Raw genomic sequence first — 26264 nt, 5'->3', positions numbered from 1 at the left:
GTGGAAGGAGTACTTTGCCTTATTATTGGATGGACAATAAGACAGAGAGGGCACAACCAGAATATGGATTGAGGATGATGGACAAGCAGTGGAGCCACCAACGCGATAAACAACCAGGGAGTGCAAGATTTTAATTCATTCATTCAAGCTAAACGGAATCGTGAAGATTGTGTGAGTCAAAGTTATATTGCTGTATATGATTCATATAGTTGTTCCTGGAGGAATCAACGAGAGTACTTTAGATGTATTGAGCAAAACCAAATAAACCGACTTGATGCAATGAGCGGACTTAATAAATGTAACATTCTCTGATTGGTTTGCATGCGAGGTTTTATACCTCATGCTTAATGCAATGAATGTTATAAATTTTTGTTTAGGGTGCAGGAACTATACCTATGCGGATACAAACAGTACACTGCTAGTAATTATTTTAAAACTTATCTCACTGGCATCGATACCCGTACATTATGCATATGACTAGATCTGCATCCACACATCCAGATCACATGATTAGCATCACAGTATAACCATAGACAACATGCGCACGTATTCCATTTACATGCATCAGTCCTTTCCACCCGCCGCCGCGCCCTTCCATTAGTATGCCATTGGGTCCCATAATTTTCGTAGAATTTGACCACCCGCAATTCACACACGCAGAGAGCAGTCAGTGCCATCACCGAAGTGCAATCGCAATTCGAACCCACCTACATCAAAAGCTTCCATTGATTCCACTTGAACGTGAAGAATGTGGGCTTGGGTGGGTCGTTCGGTGGAATCTAAATAAGCAGCCAATACACCCACGTGCACCCACATTTGTTTGTAACGAGATGCAATTGCACATGTGCCCTCCCGTGGGTCACGTAGATAATTAAACAAAATTCAATTAAATTTGTACACTCTGTCCGATGATAATAAATTTGCTAGATTGGTTACGTTGCGTTGTTCGCATGGTGGTCGTTTTCGTCGAAAGTTTAATCAATGGCCACTAATATCCTGTCCAAATTTTCATTCTTTTCTGCATAAAAACTGTTTGAAAATGTCCGCCTAATGCGAGTGATGAATTATTTGCATCCGGAACATCTAAATAAGGGAAAATCTGTTGATTGTTTATGCTCAACATTTTGTCAATCTTCGTCAACTGTCTTTCTGTGAACTAGAACTGGCCCCATCTACCAGCAGGAAGTCACACTGCTAATCTTCAGTGAACTTTCACCACAGTATCCCCAAATCGCCCAAAGCACATTTGTATACGGCTGTGTTTGCTCGCCAGATTGTTTATTATTCATGGGAAATTTGTGTGTCCAAGGGATTCCACATGTTGACAATCTTCGGATGGATCCAGCTTCCCTTCGCAACTGTGCTCCAAACAATTGCGGTCGGTCCCTTAGTCGATATCTCAACGTTCGTGTTCCAATTTCAATGACTTAACAAGCAAATTTAAATAAGGTACACCAGAGAGAAGGAATGCACGAGTTTATTTTGGGTGGTTTTGCGTTTTCTTAATGTTGGCCACATTCAATAATTTCTTATTGACATACATAGGATTTTCAAATAAATGTGAAACAAAATCTACAAATAATAAATACAATGAATATAAAAAAAGACTTATTCATTATGGATGGCAATCATGTAGCAAAAGTAGTGAAAATATGATATGATGAGAATTATTTCAATTTGAAGCGTGTTGCCAAAGTCCAAGGCACGATTTTGTAGAATTAGATTCAAAAACACTGCTTAATGTGAATATAAACACTATGCAGGTCAGCTAATTCATATTAACTTTTATGAAATGCTGAAAATTTCCCTGGTATACCCTATCAAAACGCTTCTCGTTCTAGTTTTACCAGCATCGTTCGAATGTCACCATCGACCGCATAATAAAATCGTTGACAAACAGACGTCGTTTCTCTCGTGATGCCTCTAACAATCGCACTGCAAACAACATTTTACTCCACCATGCATTGGGAAGAAACATCGGAAAGAAGGCAAATGTTGTAGCAAACGTACTCGGGTACCCTACCCGGGCCGGGCTAACAACCAACCCACACCGACCGCCATTGAACATGGAAAACCGACGGCGATTGTTTCTCAAAGTTTCACCCATCCATCCATCCATCCGTCCGTTGAGCTGACATGTCGAAGATAAGGACATTCGGGTTGGGCTGACATATCCGCTCTCTCCGGTTTTGGTAGATATATGGAATAAAAAGTTTTCAATGTTGGCAACCCGCGACAATTCAGATATCGAGGAGAAAATGTAAAACGAAGGCCAAGACCGGAACTCTGTGCGGATGTGGCAACGATGACGAGGACTGCACGAGAGGCAATGACAACGGATGCAGTGCGGTTGGGCTTTCCAAGAGAGCATCATATAACTTTTACTCTGCCGCTTGGAAAAAAGGATTAGGAGCTGTGGAGAATTTTCCGCGTATAAGATATGTCAAATCAACCGCTAAGACCTACAGCTGTTTTATTGCACAATGCTCCACAAAATTGTTTAAGGAATTTCAAACACCAAAAGATATGAGCTGGGGCCTTCCTTAAACGTGCGGAAAGATGCGCGGCTACGAAGTAAGACCATGCTGAAGGTAGATGGGTTCGAATCCCGGCCCAGTCTAGGAAATTTTGTAATTTTTGTCGACTTCCATGTTCATAAAAGTATCATCTTGTTAGCCTCGTGATATACGATTGCAAAAATGGTTACTTGGCTTAGTAATCTCGCAGCTAATAACTGTGGAAGTGCTTAATGAACACTATGCTACGAGGCGGCAATGTCCCAGCGGGAGATGAAATGTCAATAAGAACAAGAAGAAGATGAAGTGAAGGTATCGACTGTGATACTTTTGCAAATTTTCAAAAAATTAAACTCTTCTTTCGATAACTCCTTGACCTCAAATTTTAAAACTAAATTAACAAAAACAATTTTATTCGAGAAAAAAACAAGCTAGATTTTTTGCACTTGTAGTATTAATTCAACGAGTCCTACCGCGCAACATTAAAATACAATTCTGCAATTCGTCACATAAATTACTGTTAAAGAAAAACTCAGCGGATAATTTTCTCCTGGCCTCAATTTCCAGCCCACTTGAAACTGAACAATTCAATTTGTTAACGTTTGCTTACCCACGTCGGCATGATCGCTTTTTTACAGCCAAATTAAACCAACATCAGCACTTATTTTTGGAATATGTATTTATTTCGAACAAATTGCCCCCAACATCGCCGTCCAACAAGTAACACAAAACTAAACTTCATAGTTGTTGTAGATGTACAACAAAAGCGCAGCTTCGGGATATAAACGCGATTTTTATCGCATTTTTAACACCGCATCCGCACCCGATCTGGTGTTTTACAGTCGGCAAACAAAAGGGTACAATAAAATGTAACAAGTAGCAAGTGGGAAGCTTGCCCACTATGTAGTAGCCCGCACGTAGTGTAGAATAAATGAAAACAATCGCCCTACCCTTGCCCTAAAGCAATCTCTCACTATCTGACTAAAATAAGCAGCGGAAAAGGCACCCTTTTCAACGTTTGTTTCGAATCGCTTCCGCTCGATTGGACTCCGATAGCAAACGAACTGAATTATTCAAACCACGCGCCCCCTTTCGCCCTCTCATAAACTTAGCACTTACCTCGAATTGGACCGCTTTGAGGAATCCTTCTTCCGATCCCCCGTCAGGTTCTTCAGGTCCTTTTGTCTCTTTTTCGTTTCCCGCCATATCCGGTAGTAGAGGAAGCACATAACCGTCACTGGCACGTAGAAGGCGGCAATAGCCGTCCCGAAGGTGATGTAGTGATTGGTCTCGATGAATTGGATGTAGCACTCCTTCTCCGGCACAGTTCGCTTACCCTCGATGTAGGGCCAACTGTAAATCCACGGAGGCCACAGCAGTAAACTGATGCCCCACGCGGCCCCGATCATGATCGCCGCTCGGGTCGTTGTACGCTTCGCTCGATATGTTAGAGGCCTAGTTACACTAAAGTACCTATCAAAGCTAATGATGAGCAGATTCAGCACGGACGCATTCGACGCCAGATAGTCCAACGCTAACCACGTGTCACATATGTGGGGACCCAGGGGCCAGTAGCCCAGCAGGGTCGTCACCGAGAACAGTGGCATCGATATCAGTCCGATCGCGAAATCCGCAATGGCAAGCGAGAATAAAAAATAGTTGCTGATTGTTTGTAGCTGTTTGTCGATCTTGAACGAGATCATCACCATCACGTTGCCGGCCACCGTCAGGATACTCAGCACCGTGGCGATGATGCCGAGGATGATGATCTGCACCAGCGAGTAGGTGGGTTCGATTTCCGCCATGGATTCCGTCCCGTTGGCACCGCTGCTGCCGGTCGTACTGCCGGCGAATGCCGTCGCCAACGACGTCGACGCCGTCGCTGTCGGCGTAATGTTGAAGAACAGTTCTTCAACGGAGGCCATCGTTCCGGTGCTTCCCGGTATGCTGGGGGCGGCACTGTACCGGGACAGAATGAAACTGTCCACCGTCGTCCTCGTGTCGTAGTAAGCCATCGCTGGTTGGTGGGACACACGCTACCGGTACCGGTGGTGTCGTCGGTGAACGCTGAACGAAACGGTGTTCTGTAAAAAATGTAGATAAGGATTTTTTCAGTTTATTTGGCATTACATACATATTTTTATAAACCAAAATTTGAATATATAATACAACAATTTATGAAACAAAATTATAAATAAAACAAAAAAAAACAAATTTCTGGAAGAAGGAGATTGCTGAAAAATAATCACGGTTCATTACATCGAGCGACCTGCGGTTCATAACATCGAGGAATGTGACCAAATCACATGGTTTTCTGTTTCTTTACTTTTGTTTGTTTACAAATGAAGACTGAAATCAATGGTTATTGCTGGGTATTGACTGCTGGACATGGGAATTAATTACAAGGTTTGGAAAACTCGACAAGCAGATGCACAACATGTGAATGAATATAATTCGAAGATTGTATATAATTTTTTTTGCCTTTATCGTATACTAAGTATACGTAAAGGCTATACGATCACTCCAAAACCAAACTTTTGATAGAAGGCACGGAGACCCATAGTGTTATATACCAATCGACTCAGCTCAACGAATTGAGGTGATGTCTGTTTGTGTGCATGTATGTATGTGTGTGTGTGTGTGTGTGTGTATGTGTGTATGTGTACAAAATTTTGTAGACACACTTTTTGGAACTTAGCATTGGCCAAATCACTCGCAACAAGTTCCATTCGACTGAGAATCCTGTCCCATTGTTTGCTATTGAAAATTGGCCAAATTGGACTATGGGATCAAAAGTTATGGTCAAAATACTAGTTTGTATGCGCAAAACACGCTAAAAAGCACTCACTCATATTTTTTAGTTTTTTTTTACACGAGAAAGGCACCAACACCGCTAGGTGGATTAATCAGGGTTCTATCATTATCCTTCGGAGTGGTTTAAGCCCACGACCCAGAGTTGGGTTTTCGAATGAAATTTTTCACATACTGTACATATGATGTTCAATTTTTCAAAAAATCTATATACATAAAAATGAATTTCTGTCTGTCTGAACCTTATAGACACGGAAACTACTAAACCGATCGGCGTGAAAATTTGTATACAAAGGTTTTTGGAACCGTGGAAGGTTCTTAAGATGGTTCGAGACCCCTCCCCGCTTTGGAAAGGGGGGCTCCCATACGAATGAAACAACGATTTCTTCATAACACGAGATCTAATCAGAGAATAAACCAATTTTAGGCGAAACGAAGTTTGTCGGGTCTGCTAGTTGTAAATAAAAATGAAAGCTTGAAATATTTGAATAATATTTAACATTGAGATTTGAATAGAACACCTTAATATAGAAGAGAACTCGGTTACTACTACAATGTGAGTTAAATTTGAAATGATATCCTGCAGCAGGATAATTAAATAAGGACAAAAATGGCCTTGGCAAAACATTTAATTTCGGTTGAATCTTAAGACCATTTTCATATCCTGGAGCTTTTCTTATGATGCCAAAGCATATTGAATGACCCAGAAATGTATCTCTTCTACGAGGGTCCTGAAAACCGGAATCAGCCCAATAGGGGAAGGAGGGGCAATAATCCCTAGCAAGCAAAGACTGCTTCTATGTCTTAGCTGTAACGATTTTCATGGGTATGTTTACCTCATGCAACAGTTAATTAATATAGCTAGCTGATTGCATTTTTAAATTGTAAAAAATCTCAATCATGTTGGTAATATTAACATTTTAAAAAACAGGTGATATTTCGTTGCCGGAAAACTCATGAGGCAATACGCCTGGCAACTCTTTGGGAACAAAGCACGGCGAATCAGCATTCTGGTATGAACAGTGCGTGGAGACGCGTAATACATTGTAGGTTAGTCCCCTTGAGGCGTTTTGCCTCGCAGAAATGTTAGATGCAGGCTTGTAAATATTCGGCAGCACTTGATGAAGGTGATGTTTAATTATTTCATTTTTTTTATTTTCTTCCTTGAAATCGATCTCACCTTCCCGAAGAGGGAGAAGAGCAAACAATTGAATTCACATCCCCAGTGCGCCACGAATATGAAATTCACCACAGTAAAATGTCACCCAGCAAATGACAAAAAATCACCACCCGTTTAAATGGGCCATTCATATTCATGCAGTAACGCACGAACTAAACAGCTTGTCAGAGCGACTTGTGTTGGGTTGAATGCTAGGTACTGGAATGATTTTTTGGCTGCCCTACAGTCGCACTCACGACGGCGGCGATGATATTGACCAGAGAATATGCTGAGATCCATGATTTTCACTGCATTGACTTTGATTTGACATATTTAAACCCTGGTTAGATGTTTCATCAAAATGTGGAAAATTTTGATTTTTTCAACCTACTTCTTTTCTGTTTAATCTACATAATTTTTTGTCTAGTTTTAATACGACCATGACAAATAAGGTGAATATGAGGGAATACCCAAAAGGCGTTTTGCCCCGGGGGGGGGGGGGGGGTTCATTTTTAGGCCTCTTCCCCTTATGCTATCTTCTGTAGTTCAGCGGTATGACATTTGGCTGCAAAATAGGTAATGGTGAGAACCAATAACAGTTCCACCAGGCTGAGTGTATGTCAAGCCAGAATTGATAGCCTTCTGCTCTACATCCATGAGCTAACCTGCCCTGCTTATCGAAGTCTCACCAACGACATTTGGTGGAATAGGTCATTTGACCGAACATGTAATTTGGCCGAACAGGTTGTTTGGTCGAATAAGTCATTTGACCGAATTGGTAATTGGTGAAAAGTGAGTAGTTCAAAGTGAAAAGTGAGAAGAGTCTCACTTTTCACTGCGTATAGTGAGAAGAGCCAAGTGAGAAGGGAGACGCCTTTCTGCTCACTCATCAATTCAATCTTCTTACACGCTAATCTGAAACAACCCAGTGCCCGGGTCGATTCTACCCGGATTTTTTCGATATTAGCGGTTGTCAAAATCTGGGTATGTCAACAAAATGGATCTGAGTCAGACGAACCCGAAATCTGGGTAAATGGGGACTTAAACATTTTCGGATACAGCAATATGGCGCCGGCGTTGCATTCCGGAGAATATGTTGCAATTTTTCGTTGTATGCAGCAAAAATAAGGTAAGAATGGTTAAATTTATCAAGGCGGAGCATTGTCGGCACAGCCGGCAAATGATATACGTTGGGGGAAACTGTATTTTTTAACATTTTTTATACAATAACAATATTCTGGAGCGAAAAGAGCTGGGTATCGGATACCCAGATTTTTTCACTTGTACTGTTACCCAGATTTGAGTTTAGGTACCCGAACCCAAATTAGAGTAACCACGGTTTTGCTGAATTTGGGTCACTTTGACATAATTCTGGATAGCTCCTGGTTAGCGTGTATTTCTCACTTTCCACAGTGAGAAGTGAGATGTGAGACGTCAAATGACACATTCGGTCGAACGGTGTATTGTTACGGTTTATTTTATCTTACTGTGAATTTGTGAATGTTCTGTGTTTGGGCTTGAAGATAGGCAATTAAATTATAAATACCCTATAGAAAAATATAAAAAATTAAAATAGAAATTCCCTGACACAGACTTTATATTGCTGGAGCCAAATGGCACAAAATAATACAGGGGTCCCAAAAAGGACCGAAATCCTAGACAAAAATCCAGCTATGAATATAACTGCCGTAGACAAAATGCAATGCGTTAACCAAATACACTTGCGGGATTTGACTGATGGACAAAAACCTTCAATGAAATCTCGTCATATCTCGCAATTAGCAACACATTGGACGTTTCTCTCGGGGCACAGAGAGATCGTCAGTTATGTTAATTTATTGATTGTTGTGTTTATTGTTCACTTTTTATGTAATATGGCTCGCCGACGAAAATTTGTAATTCAGGTTTTGAGGACAAGATTTTTCACTTACCTTGTTGTAAGTTAAGTAATTTTAAGTTCTGTCACCAAGTGTGGTGTTTCTTTCCTGTTTTCTGGCATCTGTATGTGATGCTTCAGGATAAAATTTACCGTTACCGTTAGCAATGTTGGAAGTTCCATCATTGTATGGATTGATTTGTTTGAGATTGCATAATTTACGTTAGGTTAGGAAGCAATCGTCCTCCTCAACACCTTTCTTCCAATCAAATTGACGAATATTTTGTGGATGCTTCTAGACCATCCACACAAATTTCCATCCCGTTGGTTGAAGGTTGCGTTACGGTTTATTTTATCTTACTTGTGAATGACACATGTTTCAGTGGATTTGTGAATAATCGAAGACACTTTATCACTTGATAATGTGGTCTTCGGCATAATCCATTCCTGAATGTTCTGTGTTTGGGCCTGAAGATAGGCAATCAAAATTATAAATAGAGAAATTCCCTGATACAGACTTTATGTTGCTGGTACCAAATGGCACAAATTAATTCAGGGTGCCCAAATAGGATCGGAATCCTAAACGAAATCAAGCTCAACTATGAAAACAGCAACCAAATTACTGTGGACAAAAAGCAATACGCTAAATCAAAACATTCGCGGGGTTTGACGGATGGACCAAAATCTAATAAGGAAACCTCATCATATCTCGCAATGGCCAGCACATTGGACTTTTCTCTCGGGGAACAGAGAGATCGTCAGTTATTTGAATTAGTTGATTGTGGTGTTAATTGTTTTTGCCTTTCTCGTATACTAAGTATACGGTAAAGGCTATATGATCGCTCCAAAAACAAACTTTTTATAGAAGGCCCGGAGACCCATAGTGTTATATACCAATCGACTCAGTTCAACGAATTGAGGTGATGTCTGTGTGTGTGTGTGTGTGTGTGTGTGTGTGTGTGTGTGTGTGTGTGTGTGTGTGTGTGTGTGTGTGTGTGTGTGTGTGTGTGTGTGTGTGTGTGTGTGTGTGTGTGTGTGTGTGTGTGTGTGTGTATGTGTGCGCAAAACTACTCAAAAAATGTCACTCATTTTTCGGGCACTTACCCTCAACCGACTTGCTCGCAACAAGTTGCATTCGACGAAAAATCCTGTCCCATTGTTTTCTATTTGAAATTGGCCAGATCGGACTATGGGATCAAAAGTTATGGCCAAAATACAAATTCATACGAAAAAATCGCGTAAAAAATGTCACTCATTTTTCGGGCACTTATCCTCAACCGATTTGCTCGCAACAAATTGCATTCGACGCAGAATCCTGTCCCATTGTTTCTTATTTGAAATTGGCCAGATCGAACTATGGGATCGAAAGTTCTGGCCAAAATACAAATTCATACGTAAAAATCGCGTAAAAAATGTCACTCATTTTTCGGGCACATATCCTTAACCGATTTACTCACAACAAGTTGCATTCGACGTAGAATCCTGTCCTGTTGTTTCCTATTGAAAATTGGCCATATCGGACTATGGGATCGAAAATTATACCATTTTTTTATGGAAAAATCGTTAAAAAAAACTCATTCATTTTTCAGGCACTTTTCCTCAACCGATTTGCTCGCATTAAATTGCATTCGACGCAGAATGTCTCATATTTTCTTATTGAAAATAGGCCAGATCGGACTATGGGCTTAGATGTTATGGTCAAATTACTATTTATTGTGAAAAAGAGTTCGAAAAAGTCTAGCTCACTTTTTTAGCACTTAGACTTCATCTATTCCCCAAGCAACACAAGTTCAACAAATCTGGTTGCAGTAACCATATTGTGACTGAATCCGGTCATATATAAGTTACTGTGATTGATGTGCAATATGTGTGCTTCTCAGGTCGCTCGCAAAAGTTTCATTCGACGCAGAATCTTGTCCCATTGTTTTCTATTGAAAATTGGCTAGATCGGACTATGGGATCGGAAGTTATGACCGAAACACCATTTTTGCCTTTTCATACGAAAAGGCTGTATGTTCGCTCCAAAACCAAACTTTTACAGAAAGCCTGGAGACTCATAGTGTTATATACGTATAAGCTCGACGAACTGCGATGATGTCCCTGTGTGTGTGTGTGCGCACCAAAAGAGCGAAAAGTTTAGCTCACTTTTTTGGAACATATCCTCAACCGATTTAATTCCAACTATAGATAGTAGACTATATAGATGAGCGAAAGCATGGCTGAGTCGATTTTTCTGCCCGTGCACTCGCGCATATGACGTCACAGCCCTTAACGTTTCCATTGAAATCGTGACGTCATGCTCGTTTGGAGACACGTTTGACAGTTCGTTTGGAGACAGAGGATTTATCTTCACTCATCTATATATTCCACTATCTATAATTCCAACAAGTTTCATTCGACGCGGAATCCTGTCGTATTGTTTTCTATTAAAAATTTGGACCATGGGCACAGAAATTATGGCCAAAATATACTATGTGCTATAAACAAAGCGAGTAAAAAAGTCTAGCTGACTTTTGATGGACTTACCCTCAACCGATTTACTCACAAGAAATTGCATTAGACGCGGAATCCTGTTCTATTATTTTCTATTGAAAGTTGGCCAGATTGGACTATTACCTTAGAAATTATGGCCAAAATACTTTTTGCCTTTCTTGTGCAACAAAGTTGTACCGAAAGGCTATAATTTCTTTCCGAAAACGAACTATCGGAAGCTTCCACACTAATACACTTCCCTCCCTCTTCATACGGGAGTTTGGCAGAAAGACGGTCATGAGATTTATATCATAACAAATATTGCCCTCCGCTCGCTTGATGGGAATGACATTCTCGTGTTCTTTTTGTGTAGTTGAAGCTTCGGTTCAATTTACATCCAAAAGTGATATCCTTAAAATATATGACTTGGTAAAATAAAACAGGGGTATGTACGTCAACAAGTTTGGAAAGGAAACAAAAATGTTGAAATTCTTATTGGCATATTGTAGATCAAGCTGAAAACCGCACCGAGGTTTCGCGACAATCGCATTTTCTCGCATTTCCAGATGTTGCAACTGCATCGCGAGTAGTGCGCAACTGTGCCATAGTCGGGTACCACTCGCGATGCAGTGGCAACATCCGGGAATGGGACAAAATATGATTTTCGGGTTTCAACTGGATCTACAATATCTTTGCCATAAATAATCTGATTTTCATAGAACGGACAAAGAAATTTGTCTTTTTTACTCCTAGCTACTAGCTCATCTATTTTCAAGCACACACATTTTACGAAGGTCGAGAAAGGCACCATCACCGCTAGGTGGATTAATCTGGATTTTTTTTTAATAATTTTATGTAATAGTATTCGGCTGAATGACCTGTTTGGCCAATTGATCTTTTCGACCAAATGATCTTTTCGGAAAAATGACTTTTTCGGCCAAATGACTTATTCGGCCAAATAACCTTTCAGCCAAATGACTTTTTCGAACAAATCGTCTATTCGGCCAAATGACCTATTCAACTAAATGACCCTTTCGGCTAAATAGCATTCGGGCCAACGCAAAGCTGCCTCCTTGGCTGCTGCCACGGGTCCGGGTCCTGCGAAACGTGGTCGGCACGGATCACCTACCCCCTAGAACCCCCCTATTAGCAGGTTCAGTGGAATAGAGCGAGAGGCTGGCTGATGCCTCCCACCGGCATCGACAAAACTATTGCCACCTGTTTCAGAAGAGGTGACAACACGGATGAAGTGAGAAGGTTGGTTCTGGAACTTACCGCCACGCAGTTTAGGAGTAATCATATGATATATATAATATATATAATTTTTTATAGAAATTGAGTTAATTTTTAATTTTTGTTTTACACAGTATTTTTACATCTCAAGTGTTTAGCCTCCTGGCCCTTCATCTCTGTATCCGTATTTGGCATCAAGGGAAGTGTTTCATGATATTTGAGAACTATGAAGTAAGAAATGAGAAGTGAGAACCTAGAAGTGGGGAGTGAGACGTATCACTCAATGAGTGAAGTGAGATGTAAGAAGTGAGAAGTTAGACGTCTCACTGTTCAATTTTCAATACTCACTTCTCATGTCTGTCTCCTTACTTCGAAATTCTCACCCTTTATAGGGAGGAAAAAGAAGGGAGAAATGAGGAACGAGAAGGGCGAGGAGAAACGCCTCATGAGAAATCTTTCACATTTTTGCCTTTCTCGTATACAAAGTATACGTAAAGGCTATAGGATCACTTCAAAACCGAACTTTTGATAGAAGGCTCGGAGACCCATTTTTTTTTCTTCCTAAGCAATGGAGGGGGAATCTGCTCAACAGACATCCTGGGTCGTCCAGGAAGTGCGGGGTTAGGAACCACCTCCAACAGCAAACGAGGCAGGCACCACTACATCCCCGACCCGCTAAACCGTTTCCATTGCTGCCAAGCCCATAGTCCCTTCGGTACAACCAGAAAGTAATGCTTCAAAGGGGGGCCAGTGCACAACGCACCCTCGAGGTTAGCTGCATGTCCTTGCAGCACCGAACATCGTGACTCGCTTTTTTAGAAAAAAAAAAAACCATGGTATCGTGCCAGCGCATTGCCGGCTTTCCAGGTGACATTGCCACGCCCTATGTCCTCGGAAGGTGGGAAGGGTCGACTTCGCGCCTGCTTCCCTCTGCACGACTGGTATCAAAAATGATGATGCCGCGTGCACCCCAAATTGACCTCTCTGCGATAGGGCCAATTTGCCAGCACACAGAGGGACTTGCCGACGCGGTGCCTACGCCTGCCCCAGCCTTGACGAGGACTCCTTCCCGTCCACGGGCTCGGAACCCGCCCGGTTGACCGACGCCGCGGAAGCGACGATACCATGTTGTTCTTAACGCGGCCACTTGTTCGATAAAAGGATCGAGTTCGACCACAGAGCATGACCACCAGTATGACCCATGAAGCCGACTCCGATCCCTTGGACCACCTCTTATTTGCGCCTGAACTAGCCATCCTTGAGTCCACGCGCCACCTTCTATGTAGCTCCGAGACGATTTGGGCGATAGCCGATAAAACGGCGTTCCAGCCAACTTCATCTTTACACATCCTCCGAACTAGGTTGTCCGGGGTAGTGTCCAGACCACATGTGGCAAGCATGTGGTCACGCATTGCGCGAAAACGTGGGCACACGAACAACATTTGTTCCGCGGTTTCCTCTAAACCTGCGCAGAACAAACACTTGGGCGAGGCCGGGCAAGCCAGCTGCGTTACCTGCACTGTGATTTTGCAGCACGCTTAAACGCCGGGCATATCGAACGCCCCATGGGGTGCTTGCTGTTCACAGCTTTGCTGGAACAAATCAAACAATTGGGAGGGTTCGTGCAGCATTGTGCCTTATGTCCCTCCAATCCGCAGCGTCGACAGAGATTGCTTCTGTCAGGGCCTTTGCAGTCCCATTGCTTGTGCCCCGGTTCCAGGCACTTGAAGCAAACTTCGGGTTGCTCGTATATGCCCACAGGGCATACCGACCATCCCACCTTGACGCTCCCTAACTTGACTACCTTGGAGGCGTCCGCTGCAGATAGCCGAACCAATGCTACCTGCTTCCCTACCGGACCTTTCCGTAGCCGAACGGCTGCGGTGGGCGTCTCCACTTCGCACTGTCGCCGTAGTGCCGTGACGAGCTCTTCGACTTCGGTGATCTCCAGGTCCAGGTCCAGGTCTTTAACCCTTAGATTCACCTCCGTCGTGAGTGCCCTCACCTTGACCGTCTCGCCTAGGACTTCCTCCGCCAACTTCTTGTAGGCGGCGCCCTTTTGCGAGACGCCCCGCTTCAGCTCCAGGAACATCTCGCCCATCCGGGTACGTCTTAGTTCACCGAGCTTGACGTCACTCCTCATCGCCTTCAAGACGTCCGAGTACTTAGCCTCGTCCGTTTTGATGACTAGGGCATCGCCCCTGGAGCGATTGGCGCCTACCCTAGACTTCTTGCTACCCTCATTCGCCTGAGCCTTCTTTTCGGCCCTTGACGTCTTCGGTTTCCTCTTGTTCTTGACCAGGGTCCAGGAGGCGTCATCCCCCTCTATTTCCCTGGTCTGGTGCGGCTGAGAGCTCTCAGCCTGCCGTAACACCTTACCACCGTCTTTCCTGGGTGGACGGACCTTTCCAGGTCCTTCCTCCCCCGGTTTTGGAGGTACCTGGCCGGGGTTCAGCTTCCCAGCCCCACTACCCTTGTTCGGGGTAGTAACCCTCCGCGTTTTGGAGCGGCCCCCAAGGAGCTCATCCCCTGGAGACTGTCTCCCCCGTTTTTGTGTCTGCTCCGTTGGAGCAGTCACCCCCGACGTGCCCGCAAATACTTCAGCCTCAGTCTAGGTAGACTTTGGCACCACCGTCTTCGCTGGCACGCCCTCGGTCGATTCGACCTTGCCCGAGTCCGCGAATCCTTGGGCCTCAGTCTGGGTAGACCTCGACTCCACGGATTTCACGGGTTTACACTAGGCCGTTCCGACCGCCCTCTCCAGCTTGGCGTCCAGCATCGACTTTCGAAGTTTCAGCAAGCTCCTCTTGAGGTCCTTACTGATATTATGCTTCAATGACGCAAAGTCGATGATTGCGTCCAGCTGTTCCGTCGCCACCTCGAAGGCCGAAAGCCCATCGTGTTTGCGGTTCATCGCCTCTACAAGCCATGGGCCGTCTATAACCTCTACCGGCGTAGCCTGGGAGATGATTAAGTGACCCACGCAGGCGCTGCGCACTGAGCTGCCGACTATTGCCTCTGGCCTCCTAGGCGGAGACCTGAACAACCCACCTCTTGCGAAGGGGTTGTCGCCTACACTACTACCACTAATTGAAGAATTGACTTGGTTTCCCATTTTGGTCCCACGAGTTGCTCGGGAAAAGAGGTCCATCACGCCAGAGCCCAGCATGACGCGGTACGGGACAATTACTGCCCAGATAACCCACAGGCTCAGTTAAAGGCCTAGCTCATTATTTCACCCCCCCCCCCCTGGCCATGCATCCCCTCGGCACGGGCCGCTTAACGCCTTGGGGTTAGGGGTTAGGGACGATGGTCCCCTTGGTCGCACCCACTCACTGTAGCTGATGTCAGAAGGACAACAGTGCCCAGGCAGCACTACCAGCTAAGTACAAAAACCTTGGCTGGCGACCTAAATTGAAGAAAAAAGTAAATCTATGCCCCTAAAGTGGAAATTTAACCTCTCTTATATGTTTTTATCATTTTCATAATGCGCGAGAAAGGCACAACCAACGCTAGGTGGATTAATTTGGGTATTTCTTACTTCACACTTCTCAATTACCATTAATCGCATCACACCTTTCACATTCACCGTTGATTTGTCCAACGGTATTTTCGGCGAAATAACTCGTACGGCTAAATAGTATAGGGTAACGGTAACAATAGTGGAGGTATTAGTAGATCCACAAAAGAAAATATTTTTTAAAAATTGAAAATTATGGGAAATTTACAGCTTTAATATCCTATTCAATAGATAAACTAATAAATTTGCTAACAAAAATGAGATAGACGTCATTTAACATCAACAATTACCAAATATTACTTGCACCACTATGGGTACACTGTTCCTTTAGTGGCGGTAAAAATTAATTTTGGTTCCCATAGTGGTGCTATCCATTGGTTTCTTATGAGACTCGCCACTATTGGTACAGTTGCACCACTATAGGTGCAAGGGAGTCAATTTTGTTAAGGAAAATCATTGTTTTCAATAGTTTTTCAAGCAAAATCTTAAGATAAGTTGCATTTAACAGGATATTTAAAGCACGACGCATCAACTGAAACCATCGTAAAATGTATAAATATGATAAATCTCATTAAAACCCCACTACCTCCACTATTGGTGCTACCTCCACTAAGGGTACGGTTACCCTATTTGGTAAAAAATGTCTTTTTATGCCAAACGGCCATATTGGCCTAACGGCGTTTTCGGCCTAATGATCCATTCAGTCAAACAACTTTTTCGGACAAACGTCATTTACGGTCATTTACTTGATTCTTTGTGCAGTTGGGAACACCATCTATCGTTCACACCGTTAACATCAGACGACTGCGATAGGCCGGGTACATAATCAGAGTGACGGTCAGTAAATACCTAGAAAATGGCTCTCGATAACGATCCCCGACAGGCACTTAAAGCGAGATGCGCATCGAATAAGGTGAATCGGTCAGGTGAAAGACGACTTGTAGATCCTCCGTAGACAGCATGGTTGGCGACGTGCACGAGCATGGACCGAGCTAAATGGAGATGACTTGTATGTACTGCTAAAGCCACTCCGGCCTTATTCTGAGTAAATAATAATAGTGAATAATACACAGTACAAATGTTTACATATTAAAATGGACCATTAACACGATCGTAACAGTCATTTATTTGTCTGTGTAACTTTAACTCTATTTCTGTATTGTTAAAAGAAAAGCCCGTTTTGTATGAAGCATACGCGTCTTAGCGTGCTTTTCGAGCGAAGCAGTGGGGTAGCCACGGGGGTGGTTTTGGGCATAGCCCCCCCCCCCCAGAGCCAAAATTTTTAGAAGAAACTTTTTTTTTCGGGCAAAAAATGTTCAGAAACCCCCCCCCCCCACCAAAAATTTTCTGGCTACGCCACTGGTGCGAAGTGAACAGAAGCAAGCCACTTCTCTGTCAGAGCAATGTTAGACCCTTCTGATACGACAATATTGACTTAGCGAGTTCCTTTGAATCCCTGGTTCACGGCATTGTTTAGAGACATTCGTTATTTTTGTAATGGAGATTAAAATTTACAAAATTAAACAGTCCACATATGTTCCTACATTGATTCCAACATAGTTCTAACCATGCTTTTTCCACTTCATCTATTACAGAGTTTATCACGAAGAAGAAATCGTCTTTCACTACACTTCCAGGAAAAGGGATAATGAATTCAAACGTGACCGTCAACTCTTTTCGTGGCCCACCTTTGGGTCGTAAAGCGTTTTTGTACGCCCACCGTAGAGCGAAGTTGCAAAAAAAACGCCTCTATCCCACTCAACATCTGGAACAGTTTGTTTCAGCAGGATCGATGCTTCGAAGGAAACATGTTGAAGTGTAGCGAAAAATAAATTAAGAAACTTTTCCCATCAACACTTTGACTTTTTTCCGCATCTTCGCTTCACATCGGCGGTGGCGGCCAAGAGTCACCATTACGGGTAAAATGGTTCAAGGTCCGATTCTTTTCCACGGTTGACTTGGGCAGCAGATAAAATGATGTGTGACGATTGACGGTGGGCAACAGTTGCGTGTTGCGTCATCTGGCACGTGGTCAAAGTAAATATGAGATCGGTTCCGTTTGTCACCGAATTGGCGTGCAAATTGAATCTTTTATTGCTTATTCTACGAGATGGAACAACCTCTTGAAGAAGTTATGTAGCAATTCATGGGAAGAAGAATAAACGGTTAATATTGAATGACATATTTTTTGATCGTCCATAAAAAAAAACAATTCATATATACCAGCATTTTTCATATGAATATTTATTTCTCTTGAAAATTAGTTTCAATTAACTCGATACTCGTGAAAACAAGCTCTTTTCAGTATAATGATTGACCCTCGGTACCAACGGCAAAAACATGAATGGTGCCCATGCCTTAAACAAACCCTGATCATTGTGGAAGCCATTGATTTTACCCACTTTGGCTTCCTCCGGAAAACCGCCATCAGCTTAACGAGCAGAAAAAAAAATCAATGAAGTTGCTTGCGGAAAGAAAAACCGGATTGCACCGTGTGGTCAACGGGGTGCGGTTTTCCCATTTCACTCACCGAACGAAAATCTTTCTCAATCTTTCCAACATTGCTCAGAATGATAGGAAAAAGGGTTCTTGTAGCGAAACCACCGGCTAATTAATAATGTTCCAGCTGGATCCGGACTTCTTTTTTGTCCTTCTCCTCGAGACCACATCATCGTCATCATGCTTAACAACGATACTGGCGAGGAAGGCATGCTCAACAAGACTCTTTTTGCGGTGAAATAGGAAAAGAAAGTTGTCTTTTAACTTGTTGGACGCACGTAATTAAGTATCGCTTGGGTGTGTTTCGTTTACCGTTTTAGAACTTGTTATCAGATTGAGCCCTTTAGGAATTTTGATAGGTCCAGAAATGTACTAAAAATGGCTGTCGGGAAAACCGAGTTTCCCTGTAAGTGTGGCGATTGAAAATAAGTCAACTTTTATATTTTTATTACGGGCCTATCTATCGGATTTTTTTTAAATAAAAATCGAAATCAGTCCTCTAAACATATGTAAAAAAATGTTTGTATCAGGAGCAAACTATGGAGTAAACCTGGTATGGGTCAACTTAAGCGGTGTTCAAAGTAAAACGTCGATAATACGTTTAAAACAATCAGAAATATTGAAACCGCGAGAAATGGTCCTATTTGGAAGATACAATCGTGATAAAGTGGCCGAAGTATAATTGTCAACTCAAAATTGCTTTCCAATTGCCCGCACCCCTTTTTCATCTTCAAACTTCAATTTTTTATAGCTTTGCTATACAAAAAATACTATTTCGAAACTGTCTCGCTAAACCTTTCGAAGCGGCAAAATTCGAGACATGACAAACGAACACGCGAACACGAAATGGGATTCGAGAAGCCGAGAACGGAAATGAAATTTACCGATTCCCTTTTTCAATTTTCCAACCAACCTCGGTGGATGCATTGCACATCCTTTCCAAGTGGACGATACCGAGTAGAATGTACACATCGACTCACCGAACTAAGTTGTTTTGTATCGATAGCAAATCGAATATTTCCTTTCCTGAGTCCTGCCTGCCACTGCTGCAAAGCGTACCCCATGCCAAGACGCCCAGAAGGGAAGAGAGAGGGAGTTTTGGATACGATTCGAAAAGTTATCCACGCTATACGAACTGAACTCCAGCAAATGGGGATCGCAAGTACATATAATGTGTACATCGCCGAAGAAGGAAATCAACGCCGGATGTTCGCAACGTTGCTTGGGTACCACTCTGGAAGTGAAGGTGGCCAAAACTGAAACATAACTTGTTCGCAGCCAAATTGTTACTAAAAACCAAAAAGTCTCAATTAGATCGATTTCCATAATTAACATTTAATTGCGCAAATAATAATCAGATACGAATCACATTTATGGACAAACTTTTGATAATGAGAGGAAGGGCCAAACCATTCGGCCGAATGGCACTTGCCCGAAGGCCACTAGACCAAAAGTGTTTTGGCCGAATAAGCCATTTGTCGGAACAGACCATTAGGCCGAACAGGTTATTTGGAAGAATTGGTCATTTTTCTGAATAGATCATTTGGTCGAATAGGTCATTTGACCGGAAAGGACAAGTCATTCGACCAAATGGGTTGTTCGGCCGAATATATCATTTGGCCCAATTGGTCATTTGACGTCTCACTTCTCACTTCTCAATCATCATTTATCACTTCTCACTGCGAAGAGACGACTCTCTTCTTACTTCACGCTTCCCACTTTTCAAAGTGAGAAGTTAGAAGTAAGAAATGAGGGATGAGAAGTGAGAAGTAAAACGTCTCACTTCTCACTTCTCATTTCTCACTTCTAATTTCTCACTGTGAAAAGCGAGTAGTGCAAAATGAGGAGTGAGATGTTTCACTATTCACTTCGCACTTCTCACTTTTCACAGAAGTGAAAAATGAGAAATGAGAAGTGAGACGTCTTTTTTCTCATTTCGCACTTATCACTGTGAAAAGTGAGAAGTGCGATGTGAGTAGTGAGGCACATCACTTATCACTTCACACTACTCCCTTTTCACACTGAGATGTGAGAGATTATTCGTAAGAAGTGAGAAGTGAGACTCTAGTTTTTCACCCAGCTTTTCAAAGGCCTGGTTTCCAAAGGATTCCGGTTTCCGTTTATTTTGGCCTTTTATACAGAACTAGTAAGGGTTGAAGATCTAAGCTTTTACAATTTTTTTATGTCTTTAATAGGCTGTTTTTTTAATTTTCAAATTAAGTTCAACTTTTTTTTACAAATTGTCACATCCCGACTAGAAGGTCATATCTAAATTATATCAACATATGTTATTATGTTCTACTAAATTTTTATAACAAAATTTGTTAGAAACATGGTGCAGGATGTTGTTAAAATATCTAAATTTCTATCAAAAATTACACTACTGGAAACAAAAAACTATCAAATTTTGTTACAATTTTATCAAAAAAATAACATATTTTGTTAGAAATTTATAACAGAATCAGATACAAAATATATTGTTTCTGTGCAGTTGGAATTTTTTTACAGGTCGTGATAAGTCTGCAGATTGTGGTCAACAATCAGATATTTTTGTTTTTGTCTGAACAAGAATATTTTTCAAGAACATGAAACTAACAACACTACAAATTAGGAAACCTTTTCAAATGAGATCACTAGCGTTGTGATATATATGGCTGATAGACTTTGCTACATCTATTTTAATTGCCTACTGTTGGGCAATTCGGTGTTGAGCATTTTTTAATCATATTATGATAAAATCCTGTTACAACATTTGAAACATAATGGCTACTAAGAACAAAATTGTATCAAAATAAGTTATAAATATCACAATATGTTAAAATTGTGTTCAGTTTCTGTTATGCTCTTCTAGTCGGGATGCCACGTGCACGCAGCTTTAAAACAGTTGTGACAGTTGTCACGCAGAAAAAGCGTTCCTAAATTTCCATGAACCAGCAAAAGTACACCGTGAACTTGTTAATTAACAAATAGATGATAGCTTTATTTTGCGTGCAGGTGTGCATCGGCCTTCTAGCATGAAAACAAATACAAAAATAACGAAGGAGCAAGTGAGGTGAATGTTTTAACAAGAAGTGAGAAGATGACACGATCACCAGTGATGTCGCAGGCAGCTGTATCGAGTACCAGTAGTATGTACAAGACTGATGAAAATCAGGGAAACCAACAGAAATGCGGGATCCGAAGACAGAGTGTTCACACCAACATTGGAAAGTAGTACTAACCAGGATGATAAACAGTATGGGAAGTCTAACCTGATGGAGAAGCGAGTCAACGAGCTTCATGAGTTCGTGAAGGACATGCACAATGTTTACACTAAGATCAAACTACTAGTGACGAGCATCAAATCCGCCGTTAAAGCAGCTGAACACGAGCATAATAATGATACAGACACCAAAGAAGCCACAATGTACTCTCAACGAGAAGTCAGTAGGAGAAGAGGAAGAAGCAGAAGAAGAATGTGGAAAAGAAGAAGTAACAAAACGGGATAAAACGTCAGTCTCCTCGGGAGAGGGTCAAGGGGTATGAAGTGAGCGATAAGACTTTGTATGTAGCGATCCTAAGAAAGGTGAAAGATAACCCGGAGGTCAAGAACTTTGGTGAGAAAGTGGTGAGGGCTAGGCATACCCAGAAGGAAAAGTTGCTGCTCGAACTAAAGAAGGATCCCACTATCGAAAGTTCGGCCTTCCGGGAACTCGTTGCCGATTCCTTAGGAAATAAAACAAAAGTAAGATCTCTAAAGGACCATCCACAAAGCAAGTCACTCTTTTATGGGAGATAGGGGGTTTCGAGAAGCGAGACGATCCATCCCAAGCAACCAGAAGTTCGGATAAGAAGGGCTATTTTGGCTTAATCAGCTCGTAAAAGTGAACTTTAAAGTTCCGTTAAGGATGCTTGGAACTTGATGTGAACCATAGTGAACCAATTAGTTCGGTTAAGAGTAAATTTAAGTAAAATCTGAACTTCTGGTTGCTTGGGATACCATTTTTAGAGAACTAAAACAAAGAACTAGCATTTTTTGCGTGACTTTCTTTACAGATCTTCCCTAACGCAGAAAACAGTGGTCGAGTGTAAAGACTACTGCTGCCAACTGGCAGTGAATTTCACCAAATTAAACAGTCGGTACCTCAGTGAATCATTTTACACCACCAGTGTTAGTGTCGCTATCCGGTGACTGTCGTGGTAGACAGCCCAAGCGAAGGATTCGTGATTGCCCAACTTAACGGGATCTTCGTGTGTTGCTGTTACGCACCCCCAAGATGGAGCAGTATGACCGGATGTTGAACGCACTCACGGAAAAGCTGATCTGTCGAAGGCTGGTTATCATTGGAAGTGACTTTATCGCTTGGGCAGTGGAATGGGGAAGCAGACTGACCAACGCTAGAGGTTACAGCTTGCAGGAAGCGATGGAAGTCAGAGACTGGGTAACGAAAATACCGTGAGTACATTTCGCAGATGGCAGGGAGTCCATCATCGAGGTAACGATCTGCAGTTCTTCGCTGGTGAGAAACATGACCTGGAGAGTTTCTGAGAACTATACCCGTAGCGATCACCAAGCGATCCTGTATAGTGTTGAAAATCGAATGCCGACGATACGACGATAGATAAGGACTAGCGAACGAAAATGGAAGACGAAAGATGATAGACTTCGATAAGGATCTTTTAATCGAAACACTTCGAGTATACAGCTTCAAATCTTGAAGCAGATGAGCTGACGGCGACGTTAGCGAGGGCTTGTGATGCGACGATGCCAAGGAAACTGGAGCCAAGGAACAGTAGGCGGCCAAATTACTGGTGAAACTAAACTCTTGCCAACCTCCGTGCTGTCTGTCCCAGAGTCCGAAGACGCCTTCGAAAGGTAAGGTCTAAAAAGCTCAGAGAGAAGGGTAAGACAATCTTCCGTGAGGCTTGGATAGCTCTTAAAACTAGAATTTATTCGCTAAAAAAACTAAAAAAAATCATTTTAACTAAATTTTCAAATGGCTATATCTAGGTGTTTTTTCAATCGATTTTTCTTCTAGTTTCTGGACAATACAAAATATTGTATTTAGGGGTCTTGAACTTTTTACTAGAGCTGTGGAATAAAGCGACTAATTGAAAAAAAAAATGCGATTTTGGAGATATTCTCATATTTAATTACCAAAAATGATATCTACTCATATAGTGATGATGATCACCTGGAACATAAGAACAAATTTTGAGCATCCCTACTATGCATACGATGATAATTCGGTGCCGGATGGAACCACTTTATACTACAGGATGTATGAAGCTTCAGAAAATGTTTTCAAGCATGTGAACTTGTTAAAATAAATGTAAACTATACACGAAACATGTGTGATAATAAATTATGATGTTCTAGGATCTCCGAACTGTCCTGGAATTTGAATCAAATGGTCTACCGAATCAACCAAGGCTTCCATGATGTCCCATGCCGCGGTATCTACCCAGTTATATCCTTCAAAAATTTATCTTTCTCTTGCGTGTCAAATCCAGGCATTTGAGATGTAGTACGATCTCCAAATTGTCCAGGAATTTGAGTAAAATGATCTATCGAATCAACCAAGCCCTCCATGTTGTCACCAGCCGCGGTATCAACCAAGTTATGTCCTCCGAGTATTTATCTTTCACTTGCGTATCAAATCCAAGAATACGAGATTATTATTATTATTTTTATTTGGGACACTTCACACCAGAATATGGTGCATTCGTGTCTTCTAGTTATTTGAGCTCAGTATCCATATTTTTTCACTTCTAGTTTGATATCTGAATTTCCTGTTTTTTCATGACTCATTTTGTCCTTTCTGCTCTCCTCCTCCTCTACTTAGTGACGATTCGTTGGTACTGCACCTTTACAGCCGTCAGAATAATTACCAGGGCAAATCATACGTTAGCAGCGGTATTTACGCTGTGAAAAAAAAAATGTGACGGAAGTATGTGTATGTTTCGAAAAAGGATATTATATGACCTATTGGACGTCTAGCCCCACAGCCCATTGCCGAAACTACTACACATTTGTTTCCAGGACGACCGGCCACAGCCGGTACTGGGGAAATACTTTGTGTAGTATCGTTGCACACTGGTTCAAAGGCCCCCAAAACGTGCGTTTTTTAGTTTTCGACCTGAAAACTTCATTTTAGAGTCATGATGTCTTCAGAAAAGTTGAAGGATGTCGTTTGGGCTTTCTTTTGATAAGAAAACATCAATGATCTATCCACCTTAAAGGGCGGTGTGAGATAAAAAAATACACAGATGTACAAAAGCAGTGGCTGTCCTCTGCAATGTCATAAAGAATGTGAATTGGAGCATCTTTTCTGAAGACACCATTTTGAAATAACGGTTTTGTAACGAGTTAGAGCACGTTTTGTATGAATGACCCCCAAAAATCATATTTTGAGCATAACTTTGTTTAAATGATTTTAGCAGTATGGTTTGTTCTAGAAAGTTGTGCATAATGACAAAAAACATGTTTGTCTAGTAGACTACTTTGATCTATCTTGAAACCTGTCAAAGTTATTGAGGAATCTTTAGAAAAAGTAGTCACACCAAAACACCATGAAAAGCGGCAAGAGGCTGCACGCCAAACAGCCACCATCTGAAAGATGTGGTTTTGAGCTACCGAATGCATATTGTTTTGTGTTGTTCCACCGTGTTCCACTATTATTTTGAATCAATCTAAAAAAGTTCCTAATGAACCTTTTCTAGTATAATAGGGTTGTTTACCACAGAACAATATGAGTTTAACATAAAAAGTATGCTTTTCTGATCTCCAACATATTTTTATTTTGTTTGTAAACCTTTTATTCACATTTTTGTATAGCAAACAATAAACCATTTCAATCGATAGAATGACTCTAACATTCATAGAATGACAGTTGGGCCCATTCAGCATAAGAACAAATTTTTAGTCCCATATAAATTTGAAACACAAATTAAAAATAGTTTCGCGGCTCCAAAAATTCTGAAAAATTGGGGTTAGGCTCAATTTTTTAAGCAGATTCAGAATATTTATAAACATATATATCCCTAAACAACCCAATTGTTACGTTATTTATTGTTATTTATTGCAAGGTTACAATATCGACAAATGACAGTCAGTAGTCTTAAATGTGGCTGTTTCGTCTTCATGGAGATTGTTACTTTGCTACGATGGAGATTGTTACTATACGTAACAGTTGTACTGAAAAACGTACATGAGGGACTTTTTTGAGTTGATTCAAAATAATAGTGGAACACGGCGGAACAACACAAAACATTGTGCATTCGGTAGCTTAAATCCGAATCTTTCAGATGGTGGCTGTTTGGCTTGCCGCCTCTTGCCGCTTTTCATGGTGTTTTGATGTGAAAATTGACTATTTTTTCTAAAGATTCCTCAATAACTTTGACAGGTTTCAAGATAGATCAAAGTAGTCTTCTAGACAAACATGTTTTTGTCATTATGCACAACTTTCTAGAACAAACCATACTGCTAAAATCATTTTCAAAAAAGTTATGCTCAAAATATGATTTTTGGGGGTCATTCATACAAAACGTGCTCTAACTCGTTACAAAACCGTTATTTCAAAATGGTGTCTTCAGAAAAGATGCTCCAATTCACATTCTTTATAACATTGCAGAGGACAACCACTGCTTTTGGACATCTGCGTACATTTTTTATTTCACACCACCCTTCAAGGTGGATAGATCATTGATGTTTTCTTATCAAAAGAAAGCCCAAGAAATATCCTTCAACTCTTCTGAAGAAATCATGACTCTAAAATGTAGTTTTCAGGTCCAAAACTAAAAAACGCACGTTTTGGGGGCTTTTGAACCAGTGTGCGTTGGCTTCTGCGCTGCCGCTCCTCTGTTCTTGCCCTCTTGCTTTAAAGCTGGTGACATAGCTCTGTATCGCGTAAAAGTTCCGCATTTTCGTTGTTTTTTTCTCAGTATTTCCTAGAGCCCTCCTTGGGCCCTTGGGCCCTGAAAATGTGATTGGCCTGTTTTGAGCTAGTCGTTCCACTTCCTGTAACCACGGGTGTCGAGAGTTTCCTGCCTCCAAAGCCATTATGCAGCTGGCCGAATCAGTGAAAATTACCAATTCATTGTGAAATTTCGGGACTGCAGCAGTTATCTTTAGGGCGTAGGACTCCGCCGAAAACACACTGCATTCTTTTGGGAGACTGTAGGCTCCCGTAATCGCGT

The 26264-nt window shown here is 41.8% G+C and overlaps 1 protein-coding gene across 1 annotated transcript in view; it reads right to left on the bottom strand.

Annotated features, from left to right (window-relative positions):
* LOC134220452 (muscarinic acetylcholine receptor DM1) overlaps positions 1 to 26264 on the bottom strand; it is a 128596-nt gene that overhangs the window by 64041 nt on the left and 38291 nt on the right. Inside the window, exon 2 of the mRNA XM_062699511.1 lies at positions 3636 to 4600. Within this exon, the coding sequence (XP_062555495.1) occupies positions 3636 to 4531 (896 nt within the window). The 5' untranslated portion in view covers positions 4532 to 4600. The remainder of the gene's footprint in view (positions 1 to 3635; positions 4601 to 26264) is intronic.

Source organism: Armigeres subalbatus, chromosome 3 (assembly GCF_024139115.2).
Source record: "Armigeres subalbatus isolate Guangzhou_Male chromosome 3, GZ_Asu_2, whole genome shotgun sequence".
Classification (NCBI taxonomy): Eukaryota; Metazoa; Arthropoda; class Insecta; order Diptera; family Culicidae; genus Armigeres; species Armigeres subalbatus.
This window is presented reverse-complemented; position numbering and strand designations above follow the sequence as displayed.